We start from the raw sequence: 19,442 nt of genomic DNA on the forward strand, positions 1-19,442 counted from the left end.
CTAAAATAAATGTCTTCTCAACCAGAGAGCAAGACTCAATCAAACTGGCTTAAAAAAAGCAACAAAAAAGTTTGGTGGACATAATTTTCTTTGAATTTTCTTATGAATTCTCTTCAATGTAAATGTTTAAAAGGAGACCAAACATACTGAAATTAAAATCTTCAAAAGTATTAAAAGTGAACCTGATCGAAATAGCTTCTGTGCGGTTCGTATACATATACAGAATGGGTCAACTTAGGAAATGTGTTATCCTGCGAAACACTGTCATGACGTAATCGTCAAATTTTCGCACCAAGCAAAGAAATAATTGGCTTGTACGGCCAACTCATTGATTACCAACTTCCTCAATACAAGCCACCTCATGAACAAGCCTGTTTACATACCAACTATTAAATCAACGCTTGACTAGCTTCCCAGCGGAAGGCAAAGCGGTCATCAGCCAAGTCAAAGAAGCCAGTGTCTTGGAAAAAGTTGATTATTCTTCACTGAGACTCAGAATGGTAAGGATTGACTAAAGCTTTTAGTTGGTGATAAAGTGAGAAGAAATTTAGGATGCCGGTAAGATTTTCTAGGCTAGAACCTTGCGTGAAAACAAAAGCTATGTAGTTTGTTAAATATGGAGTGATTTGGTGAGTGATGCTTTGATATATTCCTCTTAATACAAACACTGAGCTTAATAATATTGCAGACGGGACGTTTTTTGAAATAATGCAGACGGGACGTTTTTCCTCTTAATACAAACACTGAGCTTAATAATATTGCAGACGGGACGTTTTTTGAAATAATGCAGACGGGACGTTTTTCCTCTTAATACAAACACTGAGCTTAATAATATTGCAGACGGGACGTTTTTTGAAGCCACACAACTCAAAAAGAAAGCTTTATGGGAAGAGCTGTAAAAATAGCATTTGGCTATCAGAATATTTAACACATAGTATAAATACTGCTTGAATTATAACTATTCTTATAAATACTTAAAAGCAACTAAATTCCCTTGGCTAGAATTAGTATCTATTCCAGTAACAGCAAGTAAATATGGCCTCTCGTAAATCCGTCTTCTTGTTGTTTTATGTCAACGAATATTTCAGGAATTATCTAAGCCTCAAAACAGAGGAACAGCTAGGAGGGAGTGACTCCCCCCAAAGTTCCAAAGTATTGGTACGCAGTGCTGACGACTCGGAACTTCGGTCGTCTTAATTTAGCTTGTGTCCGCGTTTGTCAGCACACTGAACGATTTTGTCGGCATATTCTTTGCCCCCGCCCCCCAAACTCAGAACCCTAGCTTCACTCCTGCTTCGAAGGCCTGGAAAGATGTTTAATCGGTCCTATCTCAACCCTTCCCAGCCCGTAAGGCCTAAAAGATTCCTTAAAGATTCGCAGTGCATGCGAGATTTTAATTGGGGTGGCGGCGCAAATTCAAAAAACATAAGCAAATTATAAGCAAAGCTTATGTATTATGAAGGACGAGCCCAAAGATGGGCTTTCTTACGATCCTCTGCGCACGCGTCCAGTCAATGTATATTTTGATTTTGAAAAAAACTCAAGCTTGGGATAGAATCTGGCCCACATCATAGGAATTATCTATTATCGAGGAGACTCAAAGCCAAACTATTTATTTTTTCGAAATGAGACATGATTCTGCATATAGCCTTTTAAGCCTTAGAAGTAAGGACAGGTTGAAGGTATAAACTTAAAGCGTCTTCCCACCCCTAATCATTGCCGTAGATCGAAGCCTGGGTTAGCACTAAAAATTCGACATTCGAATAAAAATACTATATCCAAAAAATGTACCATATAATACAGCTAAAAAAATATATAATAATATCAAAAAACTCCTTATGATAGGCGACTTTAAACTTGTTTAACCGTCTAACATTAAGAAGCTGTGTTTGCCCATGTCGATGTTGAGTCACTTCCAAAAAAATGGTTCCAAACCTGCATATGATAAATTAATATTTTGCTGATGCTCGTTTCTAGCCAATCTTTCTTAAAATGCAATTAATCAAGATCGCCACGGCCAGTCCGTCCCGGTTTTTTTTTTTTTTTTTTTTTTTTTACTAAACTGCATGTCTTCTGAACTCGGAAAAGAGTTATAATGTATAAGTAAAAACTAAGAGGATTGACCTGACCAATTGATCCCAAGGAGGAGAGTCTTACCTCCCTACAAAAAAAAAAATCAAGTTTGAGCTAGAATCTGCTTCTCACAGTCTGTAGAGCTTGGCATGATGGTGCACATGACACGAGCTGGACTCTTAGCAAAATTAAATAAGAAAACAATTTTTTCTAACTGAAAGTAAGGAGCAATATTAAAACTTAAAACGAAAAGAAATTATTCCGAGTATAAAAAGGGCTGTCCACTCTTCAACGCCCCGCTCTTTACGATAAAGTTTGACTCTTTCTCACAACTCTTCTTTTTAAACAATAAAAAAAAGTTTAGCACAAAGAGCGGGGCATTGAGTATCGGACAGCCATTTTCATATAAGGAATAATTTCTGTTCATTTTAAGTTTCACTGTCGCTCCTTACTTTCACTTAAAAATAATTGTTTTTCTTATTTAATTTCTGAAAGTTTTTGAATTAATCCAGGTTTTGAATTTGGCTCACCGTGAATGAATCATTGAAACGATTTTTGCATGTTAATTTTACTTCTTTTTTTTTAACTAATAATAGCCTTATAATAACCCGAGTCTGATTTTTGTTCAAGTTGCTTCAGAATGATTCCTGAATCATAAAGTATATATAAAGTAAAATAAAAGTAATAAGTAATATAATAATAAAGTAAAGTAATATAAATTACTTTATAAATAGTAATTTATAGTAATAAAGTAATATAATAATAATAAGTAATAAAAGCATAAAGTAATATAAAGTATATATTCCTGAATCATAAAGTATAAATCATAAAGTTCAATTATAATAGTAACCTCTTTTAAAAGTTAAAAAAGAATTTTTAGCGCAAGAGCGAGCTATTGAGGATAGGCAAACCCCCTCGTATACGTAATATTTTCTGTTGGGCTTAAGTTTTAATGTTGCTTCTTACTTTCAGTTGAAAAAACCTGTTTTTTATTTAATTGCTGATCGTTTTTAAATAATATCTGGGAAATCCAGCTCCCCCTTCATGGAAAATTCCCTTCCCCACAAGAAATTTCTCCATGGAAAGATTCTCCCACATAATTCAAATTAGCGATTTTGGCAGCTAATTTTGTGAGGCAGAGTAACAGAACAACCAAAGAGGTCGAAACTATAATTATGAAAATGATAGTCACAAGTTGACCAATTCTCGAATGACTGAAAAGAATGAAAGAATAGATCCTTAAAATATATACGTAATAATTTATGTTTGGAAAAAACTTGTTACGAAAGTAAAACAGTTCAAAATAGGGATGATACCTTTTTATTGACAGTGAAATATAAAATTATTTAACTGGATATTTCGAACACATATACAGTGTTCATCATCAGCAGTAATGAACATACAGTGATATGTCACATACAGTGAACACATATACAGTGATGAACACTGTATATGTGTTCGAAATATCCAGTTAAATAATTTTATATTTCACTGTCAATAAAAAGGTATCATCCCTATTTTGAACTGTTTTACTTTCGTCATGGAAAGGCAGTGTGGTCTTCGAAGTTATCTAAAAACTTGTTTCTTTTTAATTTAATAACAAATACAAGCGAAAGACATACGATATCTTTGGTTTATTAGCACATAAAAACCACAGTTATGAAGCTGTTTAACATATAATTAAATTCTAAGATTGACCAGAAATTAACACACACATTACTGTTTATATGGCCACTACTAAACAAAATTCGAACAATAATGTAAAGAGCGAGGTGTTGACGAGGGGTGAACTTCCTCATATACGCAATATGAGGGGGTTTTCCCTCTCACAATACATCGCTCTTCACGCTAAAGTTTGAATTTTGTTCTAAAATTCTTTAAGAAAACCCCTGAATCACAAAGGCAGTTTAATTAGAATAAATAGCTCTTTTGAACTTACTAAGAATACTTTAGCGTAAAGAGCGAGGTATTGACGTGGGGACAAAAACCCTTAAATACATAATAATTTCTAATCGTTTTCAATTTTAATGTTACTCCTTACTTTCAGTTGAAAAGCCTTCTTTTTTATTTAATTTCTGATTGTTTTTTAATAATGCTGGGAAATTCAGCACTACTTCATGGAAATACTCTTCCCCCATGAAAAATTTCTCCATAAATAAAATTCCGACACTTAACCACTTAACCCGGTGACTGTGGGGGATTAAGTCGTCCTCAAAGACATAGTTATCAGATATTTCTAATGTCATTAGAACTAATTTTTTCGGTCACCTAAAAATGGCATTAGAACTTTTAATTTCCGTTCGAATGAGCCCTCTCACGAAAATTCTAGGATCACTGGGTCGATACGATCACCCCTGGGAAAAAAAAAAAAAAAACACTCATCCGCGATCTCTCTTCTGGCAAAAATACAAAATGCACATTTTTGCAGATAAGAGATTGAAACCTCTACAATAGGGTTTTCTGATAAGATGAATTTGGTGGTATGATTGTCATTAAGATTCTATGACTTTTAAGGGGTACATCCCTTTTTTTCTAAAATAATGCAAATTTTCTCAGGCTCATAACTTTTGGTGGATAGGACTAAACTTGATGAAACTTACAAATTTAAAATCAGCCTAAAAATTCAATTCTTTTAAAATATCTATTGGTATCAAAATTCCGTCTTTTAGAGTTTCGGTCGCTATTGAGCCGGGTAGCTCCTTACTTACAGTTCTTTACCACGAACTATTTGATTTGATTTTTTATTTAATATTTTCTTACATTTTGAGGTATACCATGAAGCCCAACAAATAGGTTACATAAGATATGATGAGCCCTTTAGCCCATACGTTTAGGAAAGTGGTAGAGGCAAGAACATGAATACACACTTTTGGCCTTAACTTAGGCTACATGGTATCTTGAAGGTTTTAGTCTAGTAGTAAAACGACTGAGGGCCAAGGGGACATTTTTTAAATGCAATTATCCCCTGCTTTCTATATTTTCATGAATTAACGCTACTAATTGTGAAAATGAGCTAAATTGTATATCTCAATTCGCAAGGACCATCATACCTATTTAAGAAGAAAAGAACTATGACTCTCCCCCAGTTGGTGCATTGTGGTGGTGAGACGGGCATAATAGTGCATTGAGGATATTATCATTTCTTAGATCTTCATCTTCGTTTTAGGCGGAATGAGCAATGACTCCCCATTAGGGGTGAAGTGTAGTCGTGATATGAACATAACAGTAACGATTAAGTCTTTTATTAATTTCAAGTCCCCATCCTGGTATTAGAAGAAGTTAACAGTGACTATTATACAGATGGCAAACAGTAGTCATAACAAACACAATTGTGCCTATGAAGCAAATTACAAATTCAATGTATCGCCATCCCATTTTAGGATTGTTCAAAAATAGTTGTCGATGTTGTTTCAAATCCATTACCCTTAAATACCAGAATAAAACATAAAAGTAGATATTCGAGGTTATTTGTAAAGTCACGCCAGATATCGTGAGTTCAAAAAAAGAAAAAGTAAGGGTGAGGTGTTTTACCAGAGTGAGAAGACCTTTGTGACTTCTTGAAATACCGAAAAAAATATATGAAGTCAGAATTCAAACTTCAGTACCACGGACATAAGAAAAATAACTTTTTGCCCTTTAAACCCATCTTAGGTCTTTTTATACCTAAAAACTGTAACACCGCTTTTTCTATTTAGACACTAAAATATCAACAGTCTGTTGGTTCCCAAAGACATCTACACCTTCAAAGTAGAGGTGGGTCTTCTTTTCAGATATTTGGTACCATTTGTTTTGCTGAATTTTTACAAAGATATATATTTCTTTTTGTTTAACTTGGCACCCGCTACTACTAGAAACCGCATACGTAGGTCTTCGTAATTAACAATTGGGTTCCCTATAGTGCGGTCAATTTCATTACAGATTATACAACTTCTTTATGAGAGGGACTTAAAACAACATAATTTTTTTTCAGTCTTAAAGATAATATTTTCATTCCTTTACCACTAGGTTTAAGAATTTTCGGATCTTAGAAGGAGTGTCACCCCGAAGGACTTTCCCGTTAAGCAAACCCTACGCTGAGTGTATTTTAGGCTAAAATCTAACGCTTTACAAGTTTTATTTAAAATAAGGCCAACCCAGAATGGCCCTCTGGACCCATCCCACAGATCATAATTTTGAGTAGCGTCTCCGTGATTTTCCATATTATTCATATAATCCAACTGTTTTCCTCATTTACCGAATTTATTCCCCATATGGCCATCTCCCCTGGTAAATTTCTGCAAAAATGGCTAATGAAACTCGATTAGTACTCTTTATTCTATTCCCTGAGCATTTCTATTTCGTGTAAAGGTTTAACTTACGACCTACACCTGCTACCTAGAAGCTCTAATCTAACGGATTAAGGATTTTGCAGCATTTCCCGCTACTGTGCTTCAATGTATTCATGTTTTTGTTTTAACATTCTGCTTAAGCTTGGTAGATCTGGTCTTGCTATTAAATAAAAAAAACAAGTTTTTTTAAATGAAAGTAAGGAGCGATATTAAAACTTAAAACGAACAGAAATTACTCCGTATATGAAAGGGGCTTTTCTTCCTCAACGCCCCGCTCTTTACGCTAAAGTTTGACTCTTTCTCTTAGCTCTACTTTTTAAAAAAGGAAAAAACTTTAGCGTAAAGAGCGGGGCGTTGAGGAAGAAAAGCCCCTTTCATATACGGAGTAATTTCTGTTCGTTTTAAGTTTTAATGTCGCAACTTACTTTCATTTAAAAAAACTTGTTTTTTTATTTAATTTCTGGACGTTTTTTAATTCATGCATGTTTTGATTTTGGCTCTCCGCACACAAATAATTAAAACAAAATTTGCATATTAATTTTCTTTTTGGCTAAATGACTTTCTCATAGTTTTAATCGGAAAATTTTCAGAAAAAAGGAGAGAGGAAGGAAGCCTAGATGCCCTCTAATTTTTTGATTACTTAAAAAGGCAACTAGAACTTTTAATTGTTTTACGAACATTTTCATTAGTAAAAAATATACGTAATTTACGAATTAACTTATGTAACGAACTTCTATATTCGTATATTTTTATTGCGTATATGAGGGAGTTCACCCCTCGTCGATACCTCGCTCTTTACACTAAAGCTTAAATTCTGTCCCAATTATTTAAGAATGACCCTTGAATCACAACGGCCGTAGAATAAATAGTTGAAATTACTAAAAATACTTTAGCGTAAAGAGCGAGGTATTACGAGGAGGTAAACCCCTCATATGCGCAATAATTTCTCCTCGTTTTAAGTTTTAATGCTGCTCCTCACTTTCAGTAGAAAAAACTTCTCATATTTATTTTTTCCTTGTTTTTTTCAAATAATGCGAAAAAATCCTGCGCCCCCTTCATTGAAAGTCTCTTCCCCAATGAGAAGTTTTTCCATGGAAAGACCCTCCCGCGTAACCCCCCCCCCACCTCAACTCTCCCTCCCAAACCAAAAAAAAATCCCCCTGAAAACGTCCGTGCACTTCTCAGTAACCATTACTATATATAAACACAGGTCAAAGTTTGTAACTTGCAACCCCTCCCAGGGAGACTGCGGGGTAGTAAGTCGTCTCCAAAGACATAGTTATTAGGTTTTTTGACTATGGTGAATAAAATGGCTATCTCAGAATTTTGATCCGGTGACTTTTGAGAAAACATGAGCGTGGGAGGGGGCCTAGGTGCCCTCTAATTTTTTTGGTCACTTAAAAAGGGCACTAGAACTTTTAATTTCCGTTAGAATGAGCCCTCCCGCGACATTCTAGGACGACTGGGTCGATACGATCACCCCTGGGGAAAAAAAAAACAAAAACAAAAAAACAAATAAACACGCATCCGTGATTTGTCTTCTGGCAAAAAATGCGAAATTCCACATTTTTGTAGATAGGAGCTTGAAACTTCTACAATAAGGTTCTCTGATACGCTGAATCTGATGGTGTGATTTTCGTTAAGATTGTATGACTTTTAGAGGGTGTTTTCCCCTATTTTCTAAAATGAGGCAAATTTTCTCAGGCTCGTAACTTTTGATAGGTCAGACTAATCTTGATAAAAGTTATATATTTGAAATCAGCATTGAAATGCGATTTTTTTTATGTAGCTATTGGTATCAAAATTCCATTTTTTAGAGTTTTGGTTACTATTGAGCCGGGTCGCTCCTTACTACAGTTCGTTACCACGAACTGTTTGAAAAACTAAAAAATTCGTACTAATGTTTTAAACAGTCATTCTTAACCGGGGTGGTATTGTCATCTAATGAATAAAATTTGGGCTGAACGGGTGATCAATAAGTCCCCCATTGACAAAACATTGTTCAACAAGGTCTCAACTTTGTATTTGAATGTCAGATTGAATATTATTTGCTATTACACAGTAAGTGTTTTTGCAATTGAGTCGAGTAGCTAAAGATTTCTTAAAAAATATTGACGGCGTGTGATAGCAAGATAAATTTGAGGAACCTTACTCTAAAAGGATATTAGAGTAGCTCAATATTGCCCAGCGATTTGACTGATTTAAGTCCCTTTCGTCGCAATTGCCTGACAAATTTTATACAGAAACTGTTGAACAAAACATAATTGAATAATACAATAAGCAAACAATGAAAGTAATTTCCAATAATGAAACTAGTTTCCCAGTAATTGACTTGTATTAGCTATCTTCCATTCTCGCTGTTCCCCAGCATTAGGTGAACTTACCCAGTCGGCTAAGCCCAGACAGCATAAATATTTATGTCGCCTTTTCACCTGCAAGTCTAATGGACATTGGCGGTCATCAATTTTTTTTTTAATCTGTCTTGGTCTCCAATTGCCTTCAAATAGCTTGGAGAAATGGTAGACTATCTTAATTACCCTTACTGAATGTCTCTCTTCCTTAGTTCTGCGCTAAGATAAGAGCCATCAAGAAGAAGTGAAAATAACCATTTTTGAAACAATTTTGAAACAGCTATGCCAGCTCTGGCTCTCATAGAGATTACCCGTCTTGGCTTTACTCTAATTAGGCTTTCAAGTCTAAGATCACTTTCACCACTTTTTTCACTTGGACCACTTAAATATCAACAGCCTGGTTACCGTGACTTGTCACCTGCTATAAAATAACTAAAAGTTTTCGGTATTTCGATAAATTAACAACAAAATTAATTTTTCATTAAAAACAAATTCCACGGTTTTATTTTTAAAATTTCATTTGGTCGTTTAAATTTACTGAAAAGGTTGTGTAATTCTACAACCACTGTGAAGAATGGACGCGGGATAGGAGTGAATCTGTATTGCACTGCATGTATATAAAAGTATTCACCTTCGAAGCTTCTAAATTAAAATTATGCATTACGAACCGTGCTCGGAATGAGAAAATTTACGATCTGCAACATTTTTGATGCTTGACATTCTTTGGGCTCCTCAATAGCACATAGCTCGTCGGTGGATTATAGAAATTCTAGTTAAAAAATATACAGATAAAATTTCTGGCCGTTTTGAAATTTTAGCAGGACTGCCAACTCTTAGTAATTTATTTTGAGGGATTTTGGGGGAATAAGAAAAAACAAATAAACATATTTATATTTTTTCTTACCCCAAAAATTTTAAGGTTTCAAATAAAAGAGTGATGCAACATTCTTCTCTATTTATAACTCTTGAGCTTTCAATATGTAAATAATCAATTGTATACATAGAACTCTTACTAGTAGATCATAGAAAGCATCCACTAGAGAAATAAAAACTCGTTCTAGTAAGTTTAAATTCAGTTATGGGCAGCAATTAAGCAAGAATTAGAACAGGTTGGCTCTCCCTCTCCATGGATTTGTTGAAAATTTTCTTTTGTCTGTCACTTTCTGGTTTGTTCGTTACTCATACCTTATTTTAAAGTTTTCTCTGGTCTTGACGATCTTGCCCTGAAAACAGCAAAGAGTTCTGTCGGTGCCTTTGGGATTCCCGAAAATTTAAATTAAAAAAAAATAATTTAACATGGAAAAAGCCTAGCAAAAAAAAGACGGTATGGAAAAAATTTAGAAAGTATTCTAAAAAGTTGTTTCTAGATGAAGGGAAGTTTACACAGATTTAAAATATATAATACCGACTAAATAGCCACTACAACAAATTGATCAAATATTCCAGCGCGAGTGCATATCAGTTCATGTTGGCCAGGCTGGCGTTCAGATTGGAAATGCATGCTGGGAGCTCTACTGCTTAGAACATGGCATTCAGCCAGATGGTCAAATGCCTTCTGATAAAACCTTAGGAGGAGGAGATGATTCCTTCAACACATTCTTCAGTGAAACATCAAATGGTAAACATGTCCCAAGAGCTGTTTTCCTCGATTTAGAACCAACAGTCGTCGGTAAGTTCTGGATCTCAATATAGTTTTTAATGTAAAGATTAGATATATAAACCAAGAATGCTATTAATACTAAAAATAAAACAAGAATTAAAGATACAGGCTAATTGACCATGACATGTAAGCTCACAAGGAAATTTAAACAGCAAAATAGACATAAAATCTATATTTTGTATATATTTTCATATACCAGAAATATTCGTTTATCACATCCATTTATAGTTTATTTATAGTTTCAGTAGATTTTCTGCAGTTTTACATAAATTGCACAGGTCCCCGTAGGGTGACATTTCTCATTTTCACACAAAGTGTAAGCTTAGAGGCAATTTTGTATCACTTTTGACATATCAAATCAATTTGTTCATATTTATAGTTGAAGCCAGTGATGATCTCAAAGCAGAAGCCTATTGGTCAATATATTTTTCCTCGTTTAGATAAACAAAAATCAACGTTTTATACAAACAAAAAACACACTTTGAATAACATTTTTGAGAGTTCGCCTTAGTTTCTCTAGATTCGTTAAACTTATAGTTATTTGCAGCCTCTTCACATACAATATTGCCAAAAGCTTTGGTAGAGTTGCTGTTTTTAGCTGTATCAGTTTTTCAGCTCCACTTTGTTTTGCTAGGTGAAACAAAATATATTGTCAATGCACTTTAGTTTAAAATCTATGGGCAGATGGGGACAAGTTACACATAATAAACTTAATAAGAAGAAGAAGAAGAAGTTTATTATTATTCAAATACAATACAATGCAAAATACAATTCAACATGGAATTACAATACACTTATTCCCCCACCCCCCGAAAGGCTCCATAACCAGGATATCCAAACTATCATTAAGGAAAAGAACAATTATGACTAATCTAGGAAATTTTTAATATTTGTTTATTTTGCCTCATAGCATATAAGAAAAGTTGTGGTAGCCAGTCATAATTTTGTCTTTCTAAACATGTTTTAAAGAAAATAGTTGACTTGTTTAAGCGTACATTCACAATGGAATACAATTCAAAATGGAATTACAATACACTTATTCCCCCTCGAAAGGCTCCATGGCCAGGATATCCACACTATCATTAAGGAAAAGAACAATTATGACTAATCTAGGAAATTTTTAATATTTGTTTATTTTGCCTCATAGCATATAAGAAAAGTTGTGGTAGCCAGTCATAATTTTGTCTTTCTAAACATGTTTTAAAGAAAATAGTTGACTTGTTTAAGCGTACATTCACAATGGAATACAATTCAAAATGGAATTACAATACACTTATTCCCCCTCGAAAGGCTCCATGGCCAGGATATCCACACTATCATTAAGGAAAAGAACAATTATGACTAATCTAGGAAATTTTTAATATTTGTTTATTTTGCCTCATAGCATATAAGAAAAGTTGTGGTAGCCAGTCATAATTTTGTCTTTCTAAACATGTTTTAAAGAAAATAGTTGACTTGTTTAAGCGTACATTCACAATGGAATACAATTCAAAATGGAATTACAATACACTTATTCCCCCTCGAAAGGCTCCATGGCCAGGATATCCACACTATCATTAAGGAAAAGAACAATTATGACTAATCTAGGAAATTTTTAATATTTGTTTATTTTGCCTCATAGCATATAAGAAAAGTTGTGGTAGCCAGTCATAATTTTGTCTTTCTAAACATGTTTTTAAAGAAAATAGTTGACTTGTTTAAGCGTACATTCACAATGGAATACAATTCAAAATGGAATTACAATACACTTATTCCCCCTCGAAAGGCTCCATGGCCAGGATATCCAAACTATCATTAAGGAAAAGAACAATTATGACTAATCTAGGAAATTTTTAATATTTGTTTATTTTGCCTCATAGCATATAAGAAAAGTTGTGGTAGCCAGTCATAATTTTGTCTTTCTAAACATGTTTTTAAAGAAAATAGTTGACTTGTTTAAGCGTGAATGTGAAACCACAAACTTCACGGTAGCTTGATCAGACAAATTGGCGAGCTCATTCAAGTGTACCGTTTCATGTACCAGACATAGCTTGATTAGGAGCTGTTACTCACAAATTTATCGGTCAAATCCTATGTTTTTGACACGAACAAAACGTGTACGTCTGACTAAATCAAATTCTAAAGCTAGATTACCAATTATTTTTTGATAAACCACCTTTCGCCTTTAGAAATTAGAGGGTGCGAACAACCACCCTAGGCTTTCAACGAACATGCACAATATATTATTTAAGGTACTAAAGCCAAGTGAATTTCTTTATGCACCTATGCAATACATACTCTCTCTGTGTTTTCCCTTCACATAATAATTTCTTTTGTGCAGGAAATACATGAACTGCAAAATTTTAGACACGGAAATATGCTTCCGATAGGTAAAGGATGGAAACTAAGAACATTGAATGGGAAAGGGAGGACAGCAGCAAATATGAACAACTCTAGGCTTCCAAAACAAGGATCAGAAGTTAGCTCTGATCACCTGCAATGGAAGGTGGTGGAACCTGGCAGTACACTTTAACTGTAGAATGTACTAAAAGGATTGATGGATGAGCAGCCCGTGATAGCGTGTTAACCACTACGAACTTGACACTACGACATGCGCAAAAGTAGCAGTGACGCCATTTCAGAAAAGCTTGGGGGGCCAAATATCGATTTTGGGCACCCATCCAGCCTTAAAAATTTTTTAAATGTTAAAGTTGCCTCTAGGTACCGTAATACCTTTGGGGTTTGCATTTTGCAGCTTATTTGGGGACCAAAAACAGTACCAAACAAGGAGCATTTACTCCATAAATCAGAAACTTACATACAGTTACTTCAGCAATGGAAATCTCCTTTGCTTCATTTTTGCGAAGTCATCGACAAGCTTCTAGAAATCAAGCTCCTTCACAGCAGCTTTCTCAGTAAATATAAGCAGCAAATGCGGAAGTTGCTCGTCTTCCATCGTTAGCTGGAGGTAGCCCCTCACAAACGTCAACACAGAGAAAAAACGTTAATTTGAGCACGTTGTGGGCGGGAGTGTAAGGACTACCCTGAAGACCTTAAGAAGCTCAAAATAAGCTTCTTTCAATCCTCCAAGGCTTCCAAAGACATCTAAAGCGTTTGCCTGTTTCTGTGGAAGTTGCAACAAAAATGCACGAGCTATTGAAGTTTGACACTTCAGCTGCATAATATTGATTCCCACCTGATTGAAGTATGTCGCTATCACAAGAAGTAAAACCAAGTCTATACAATCTTTGAATTTGGGGTTAAGGCAACGTGTGGCTTCTAGCACTGGCAGCTGGATAGAAAAATGCTCTTCAAACTCATTTAACACTCTGTCCAAACCCTCGTAGAGCTCTCTGTGCATTTTGTCTTCGGTTGTTATGCTTTTGGAGTCAATGTTCTGCTTTCTAATTGTTGTTGTCGTCAAGTAGTCTCTTAGTCTTCCAGACATCTTCTGAACTCATTTTGATCTAGCAGGTATGGCTGAAGAGAGAGCACTTGTTTCCGACAGATCAGCTCTTACATTAATGGCCATCTCTTTAGACTTGCCGTATAGGACACAAAAATACTCAGCATCACTCATTTTCTCCGCACCACTTGCACCGGATGAACTTATGTTTCAATAATCTGATTTCCACTATGTCGCAACTAAACACTGTTTCACGGTTCTTTATTTGATGAAGGGTAACGAGAAACTAAATACAAAACTGGAATGAAACCCTAGTCTGAATGTGACTTTTTTCCAGAAGATAGCCTACACATAAATGTGCAGACTGACGGGATTCATTAATTACTGGAGACAATTCAATGTCTCCGAGCCGAGAAAGGACTTTACAAACCCGTGCTAAAAGGGTGACCATAAATTAATTAGAGAGAACAGCAAAAACAAGATACTTTCTTGAAATGCAATAATCATCGACTATCTTGAATTCGCTATTTAGTAATAATTCACAGTAGAAATACGGTAAAATAAGAGAAAAAAGTAGAACAAGGACAAATAAACAAAGAATTGCGTGGTTGAAATTGGGCCACTCCAGAAATCAGGGGGGCCACTAACTTCAGAGCAAACTGTCTTTCCATTCATAGATTAAAATGAAAGTAAAAAAAAAAAGGAAAAAAAACCTGTAATTAACATGGTGAACTTTTTTTTTTAACCAGATCAGAGAAAGTAACACGAGAAAGTAGCATAAAAATGCATGAAGACCATTCAAACGCTACAAAAAATGCGAAGGATACTCACATCTGATATGCGATAGTTTTTGTTTTTAAAAACAAATCCTATACGGCGATAAAACACAAGACCAAGTCGGGAAAACTGCAACTTAATATTGTGCACATCTGCAATTTTCTTCTGATTTGCAATTCTAATAAAATGAAATGGCCTTTTTATTTAAAAATTTCATGTATAACCTGGGTTAAACTCATTATGATCGTAAATCTACCCAAAGTCTTTGAATATTGTTATATTCGAAAAAGTGAAGACATTCTTCTTTTGCTAATCTAACAGAAGTACTTTTTTCTAAAGTAAAAAAAAATCAATCACTATTTTCATCAAAAGTTTCGCCTATTATTATATGTTCATGTCTTATCTGGAAAATTTTTGCTTTATGTACTTGTTAACTGTGTTGTATAGCCTACAGCTAAGCTAATCCATCCAGCTAGCAAACACCAACCACAATAATTACTCAGCCTTTTGATGTGCCATCAAATAATTGGAGGGGATATTATGGTTGTAATATAAGATAATAACATTTTTATAGTAAGGTTCATGGCACCAAAAAGGATGATGATATATAGCTAGTTGAGGGATTTGTACCATCTAAGGCATAAAGCACTTGAAGCACACGTTTTGTTTTGATTGTGTGTTCTGACAGCGAACTTTTTTAAGGAAAAAGTAGTTGTTAGAGAGCTACTGAGTTTTTTTTCTAATCAACATTCATTTTTCAGACGAGGTCAGGACAGGAACATATCGTCAACTCTTCCATCCTGAGCAGTTAATAAGTGGAAAAGAAGATGCCGCTAACAACTATGCCAGAGGTCACTACACAGTAGGAAAAGAAATTGTAGATCTGGTTCTTGATAGAATCCGGAAACTGGCTGATCAATGTACAGGTAATTCGGCAAAACATCCATTGTGTCCTAAATACATCAATTTTTTCTGGGGGGGGGGATTATTGAAGTTCCTTGGCAATTATGAATTCGGTTTGGCTATTTCTGGACAGAAACTTTTCCGGGGGAATTAGGAACTCAGTTGGGTAGAAGGGCTGATTTTAAACAGAAATTCAGGCTGATAATCGAAGGCTTATTATCCGAAGCTTAAAGAACGAGTATTTAACATAAAGCTAATTATTAGCTGCCACTAAAATGTGTTAGCTGATGCCATTTAAATCCACATTTGAAATTGCGATTTATCTTGGATTGTAAAATAGTTAATTTTAAATTCGATTAAAAATCGATAGTTAAATTTTAATTTTAAATTCAATTAAAAGAAGTATTTTTGCACACTAGTTCAACAACTGGCAATTTGTGGCGGTTAAGCTTGAAAATAAAAAGACAACACATGTTAGCTGTCGTCTGACTAAGCCTAGTATTTGTGTTCTTTCGTTTTCCACAAAACCGGGAAAGGGGGGAAATAGATGAAGATACAGAATCCTACCAATAACCTCTTCGAATTCCATTTTCTTTCCGTCCTTGCCACTCGGTTTTTTCTATGTTTTTTTTTTTTTTTTGCTGGACAAAGATACTAGGCTCTGTAACTCTAATATGACCACATTAGGGTTTTGACTGTGGAAAACTGGTTCAATCTGTTTTTAAGCTCTATAGATACTAGGTCTCATCTTAGAGAGCACAGCAGATAAAAAAGAATTGGACAGCGCCACTGGACTTTCCATGTCGAGATTAGGGAAGATCCATCCTTCACTCAAAAAAACATTGCTGCACATAGTGTAAATATTAGGTTTTGGCAAAGAAAATCCGACTTGGTATTACTGCTGGAAGATGGTTGGGTACAAAATTTGAAAAAATAAAAAGTCAAATCCTAATATTATTAAACTTGTACGTTGTTCCCGTTTTGTTAAAAATTTCCGGGCAACTTTTGATATAAGATAGATGTATTTTATACAAATATTTTCCATCTTTATAAGTAGATAATCATGATGGTCGGATACACCGTTATAGGCATCGTAAATCCAAAGCTATTGGGTTGAGAAGTACGCACACCTCGATCTTTATGAAGCTTTTTCACTCTTCTCAATAATTAAATAACTAATAGTTTATTATCTCAATTTAAGAAAAAGTCTCTTTATTACCTGATGGTCATATCGTACGGCAGATCCCATGATTTCAAAATCCTATCTACAAGTTTTTTTCGTCAATTTTTGAGTTTGTACATAAACATGAATTATTGCCAATAATTGTAAAAAAAGAAAAAAAACAATAAAAACTCACCGGAAAGCGCCTGAAGTAAACCACTAGCTTCAATCTCTCTTATTGCATTTGACCATTTTCAATCGATCAGAATTTAAAGCATAACTTGACTCGTGAAACGGGCAGCTGACCATGCACAACAAACCCTTTATGCTCGGATGTTATTATAAGTCGATTGGGAATTGAATGATAGGTTTCAATCACTTCTGTTAGTTTCCTTTCTTCAATTTGTTGTCAGGGTTGACCACGCTTGTATAATACTTTAATTGACTATAATTGGACTGGGTTTAGTCTATTTAATCTTGCATTATATTGTATTTCCTCTATGTCAAGTCGTATTTCACACAGTTGAAAAGACTCCTCTTCTCGAAAAGGGATGTAATCTATGCTTCACTTCATTTTCGTCTTTATGTGATGCTGATTCATGCTTTGTACTATTTACAACAGTCTTTGGAAAAAGTAATTCATCACCTGTAGGTTCACCACGATTATATAATATTTTAATTGACTATAATTGGACTGAGATTAGTCTATTTAATCTTGCATTATATTGTATTTCCTCTAAGTTAAGTCGTATTTCAAATCAGATGAAAAGACTCCTCTTTTGGAACAAATATATAATCTATGCTTCACTTCTTTTTTTCTCTTTGTGTTGCTGATTAATGTTTTGTACTATAAACCACAGTCTTTGGAAAAGTAATAGCAGCAGAGATAACTGAAGATACAGATATTAAGAAGTGGTTTGGAAAAGATCTTAAACACAATTTCAAAAGATCCTGAATACTTATTCGTAGGTAAACAAAGTTCTACCCATTGGGCGGGGAGACATTTGAGCTGTTCTTGTGGAGAATACGAAACTGAAACAGGAAATTTTCAGACCACAAAACTTTTACTTTTTCAAGGACGATTCTTTGCATCAATCCTGTTTTCCCCCGTATTCGAACATGTCCTTATATGTATTGTCACAATCAATATTATAGATTGTTAATAATGGATATTCTCTAGGCCTTCAAGGTTTTCTGATTTTCCATTCATTTGGGGGAGGGACTGGATCTGGCTTTACGTCTCTGCTAATGGAACGACTCTCAGTGGACTACGGAAAGAAATCAAAGTTAGAGTTTGCAATTTACCCAGCACCTCAGGTATGCAACATGTTTTATTTATTTTCATCTTCCTTCTGAATCTGGTGGTGGCATTAATTAACAGAAATTTAGGAGGAAGGATGTATTTTCAAAATCATGGGGGGATTCGTCGTTTTGCCTAAAACAAGGCAGAAAAGGTATTTTTCGAAATTGGTGCGAAAAAGGATTATTTGAGCCCCTCCCCCCCTCAAAGAACCCTTCTTAATCCGGGCCTAAAACTCCTTCAATTTTATACAAGATGATATTTCCTTTTAATTAATTACTATGCAATATTTTAAGTAATTTCTAATTAACAAACACCAATAGTTACTAACATGTTATCATGAAGTAAATTCCAATTGAAAAACGGAGACAAAACAATGTGCTACGCAACGGATCATTGTTTAGCCTAGCAACCCTACTAAATTATCATAATTAATCAAATTGACATCCGCTTTGAATTATAGAGCAAATAGACCAATATAAATGGAGTTTAGAGTAGAAATACAGTTCCGGGCAAAATTTGCGCCTGTGGTAATTTTTAAGAAGGAACTGCTTGACCTAGATAAATGAAACTTCATTAGAGTTTTAAGAAGTTGATATAAGAATTGATTCATTAAATTTTAATTTATATAAGTCGGCCATTTTTTTGAAATACCAAATAAAGTTCGTGTTGAGAGCAATTGTTTGCCCTAAGCTACTGTTTAATTACCTACTAAAATTAATATTAACTCACAATTTCTAGACATTTCATATTCAAAAAAGAAAACATTTTTAGTAGGCTAGTAGCCTAGGGGGTCCAGAAGCCTAAGGTAAACAACTACTTTTGGTACCTACTTTCCTTAGTATATAAAATAAATTAGCTGTACCAGATAAACGAAACTTTAGAAATCAACTGAAATATCGGTTTATAAATCTCCTCCAAAATGTTAATCACCGAGACCAAGCACTGTCTTTATAAACACTGACAAAAGTTGTCCAGAACGTGGTAGTCTTCCCTGTTCAGAATTGTTCGAAAAGTGATTTTTTACCTTAGTATGCAAAAAAACTAAAATGTTGATCTAAACTGCCCACGCTGATCTAAATAGTACATATGGAGCAATTTGACCTATCAAATTAAGCTCTTCCTTTTAGATACTCTAAATTCTACTCATATATCCCTTTTCCTCTCATTTAAAAACATTCTATGGACTTAAAGCTACCCCCCACACCAATATTTAACCCCCACCATCCCCTAGATTTTGAAAATCACTTTTTTGGTAATTCCCCTAAAAAGTGGCTTTTTTGGCACTTTTATTGGAAAAGTTGAAATAAACAATACAAAACAACCCCTCTTCCGATTTTGAAAAAAAAAAAATACATTTTGCTCTTCCCCTAATCCCCGTGAATACAGTGTACAGTTCATATTTTTAGCTACGAAAAAAAATAATACTCATTCAAGTTTTGTGTCCTCTGAAAAATTGGTATACTAATATAAAAGGTGTGGCTCCGCAATGATCTAGATGTG

The 19,442-nt window shown here is 34.5% G+C and overlaps 1 protein-coding gene across 2 annotated transcripts in view; it reads left to right on the top strand.

Annotated features, from left to right (window-relative positions):
* Positions 1–363: 363 nt before the first annotated feature.
* Positions 364–19,442, top strand: part of LOC136035335 (tubulin alpha-1D chain-like) — a 46,439-nt gene continuing 27,360 nt past the window's right edge. Inside the window, exons 1-4 of one of the 2 annotated variants that reach the window (XM_065717069.1) lie at positions 364–500; positions 10,199–10,421; positions 15,336–15,500; positions 17,820–17,956. In XM_065717069.1, coding sequence (XP_065573141.1) covers positions 498–500; positions 10,199–10,421; positions 15,336–15,500; positions 17,820–17,956 — 528 coding nt within the window. In that variant the 5' untranslated portion in view covers positions 364–497. Of the gene's footprint in view, positions 559–10,198; positions 10,422–15,335; positions 15,501–17,819; positions 17,957–19,442 lie in introns of both variants that reach the window. The other variant, XM_065717068.1, reaches the window with a different exon arrangement.

Source organism: Artemia franciscana, chromosome 14 (genome assembly GCF_032884065.1).
Source record: "Artemia franciscana chromosome 14, ASM3288406v1, whole genome shotgun sequence".
NCBI classification, from domain to species: domain Eukaryota; kingdom Metazoa; phylum Arthropoda; class Branchiopoda; order Anostraca; family Artemiidae; genus Artemia; species Artemia franciscana.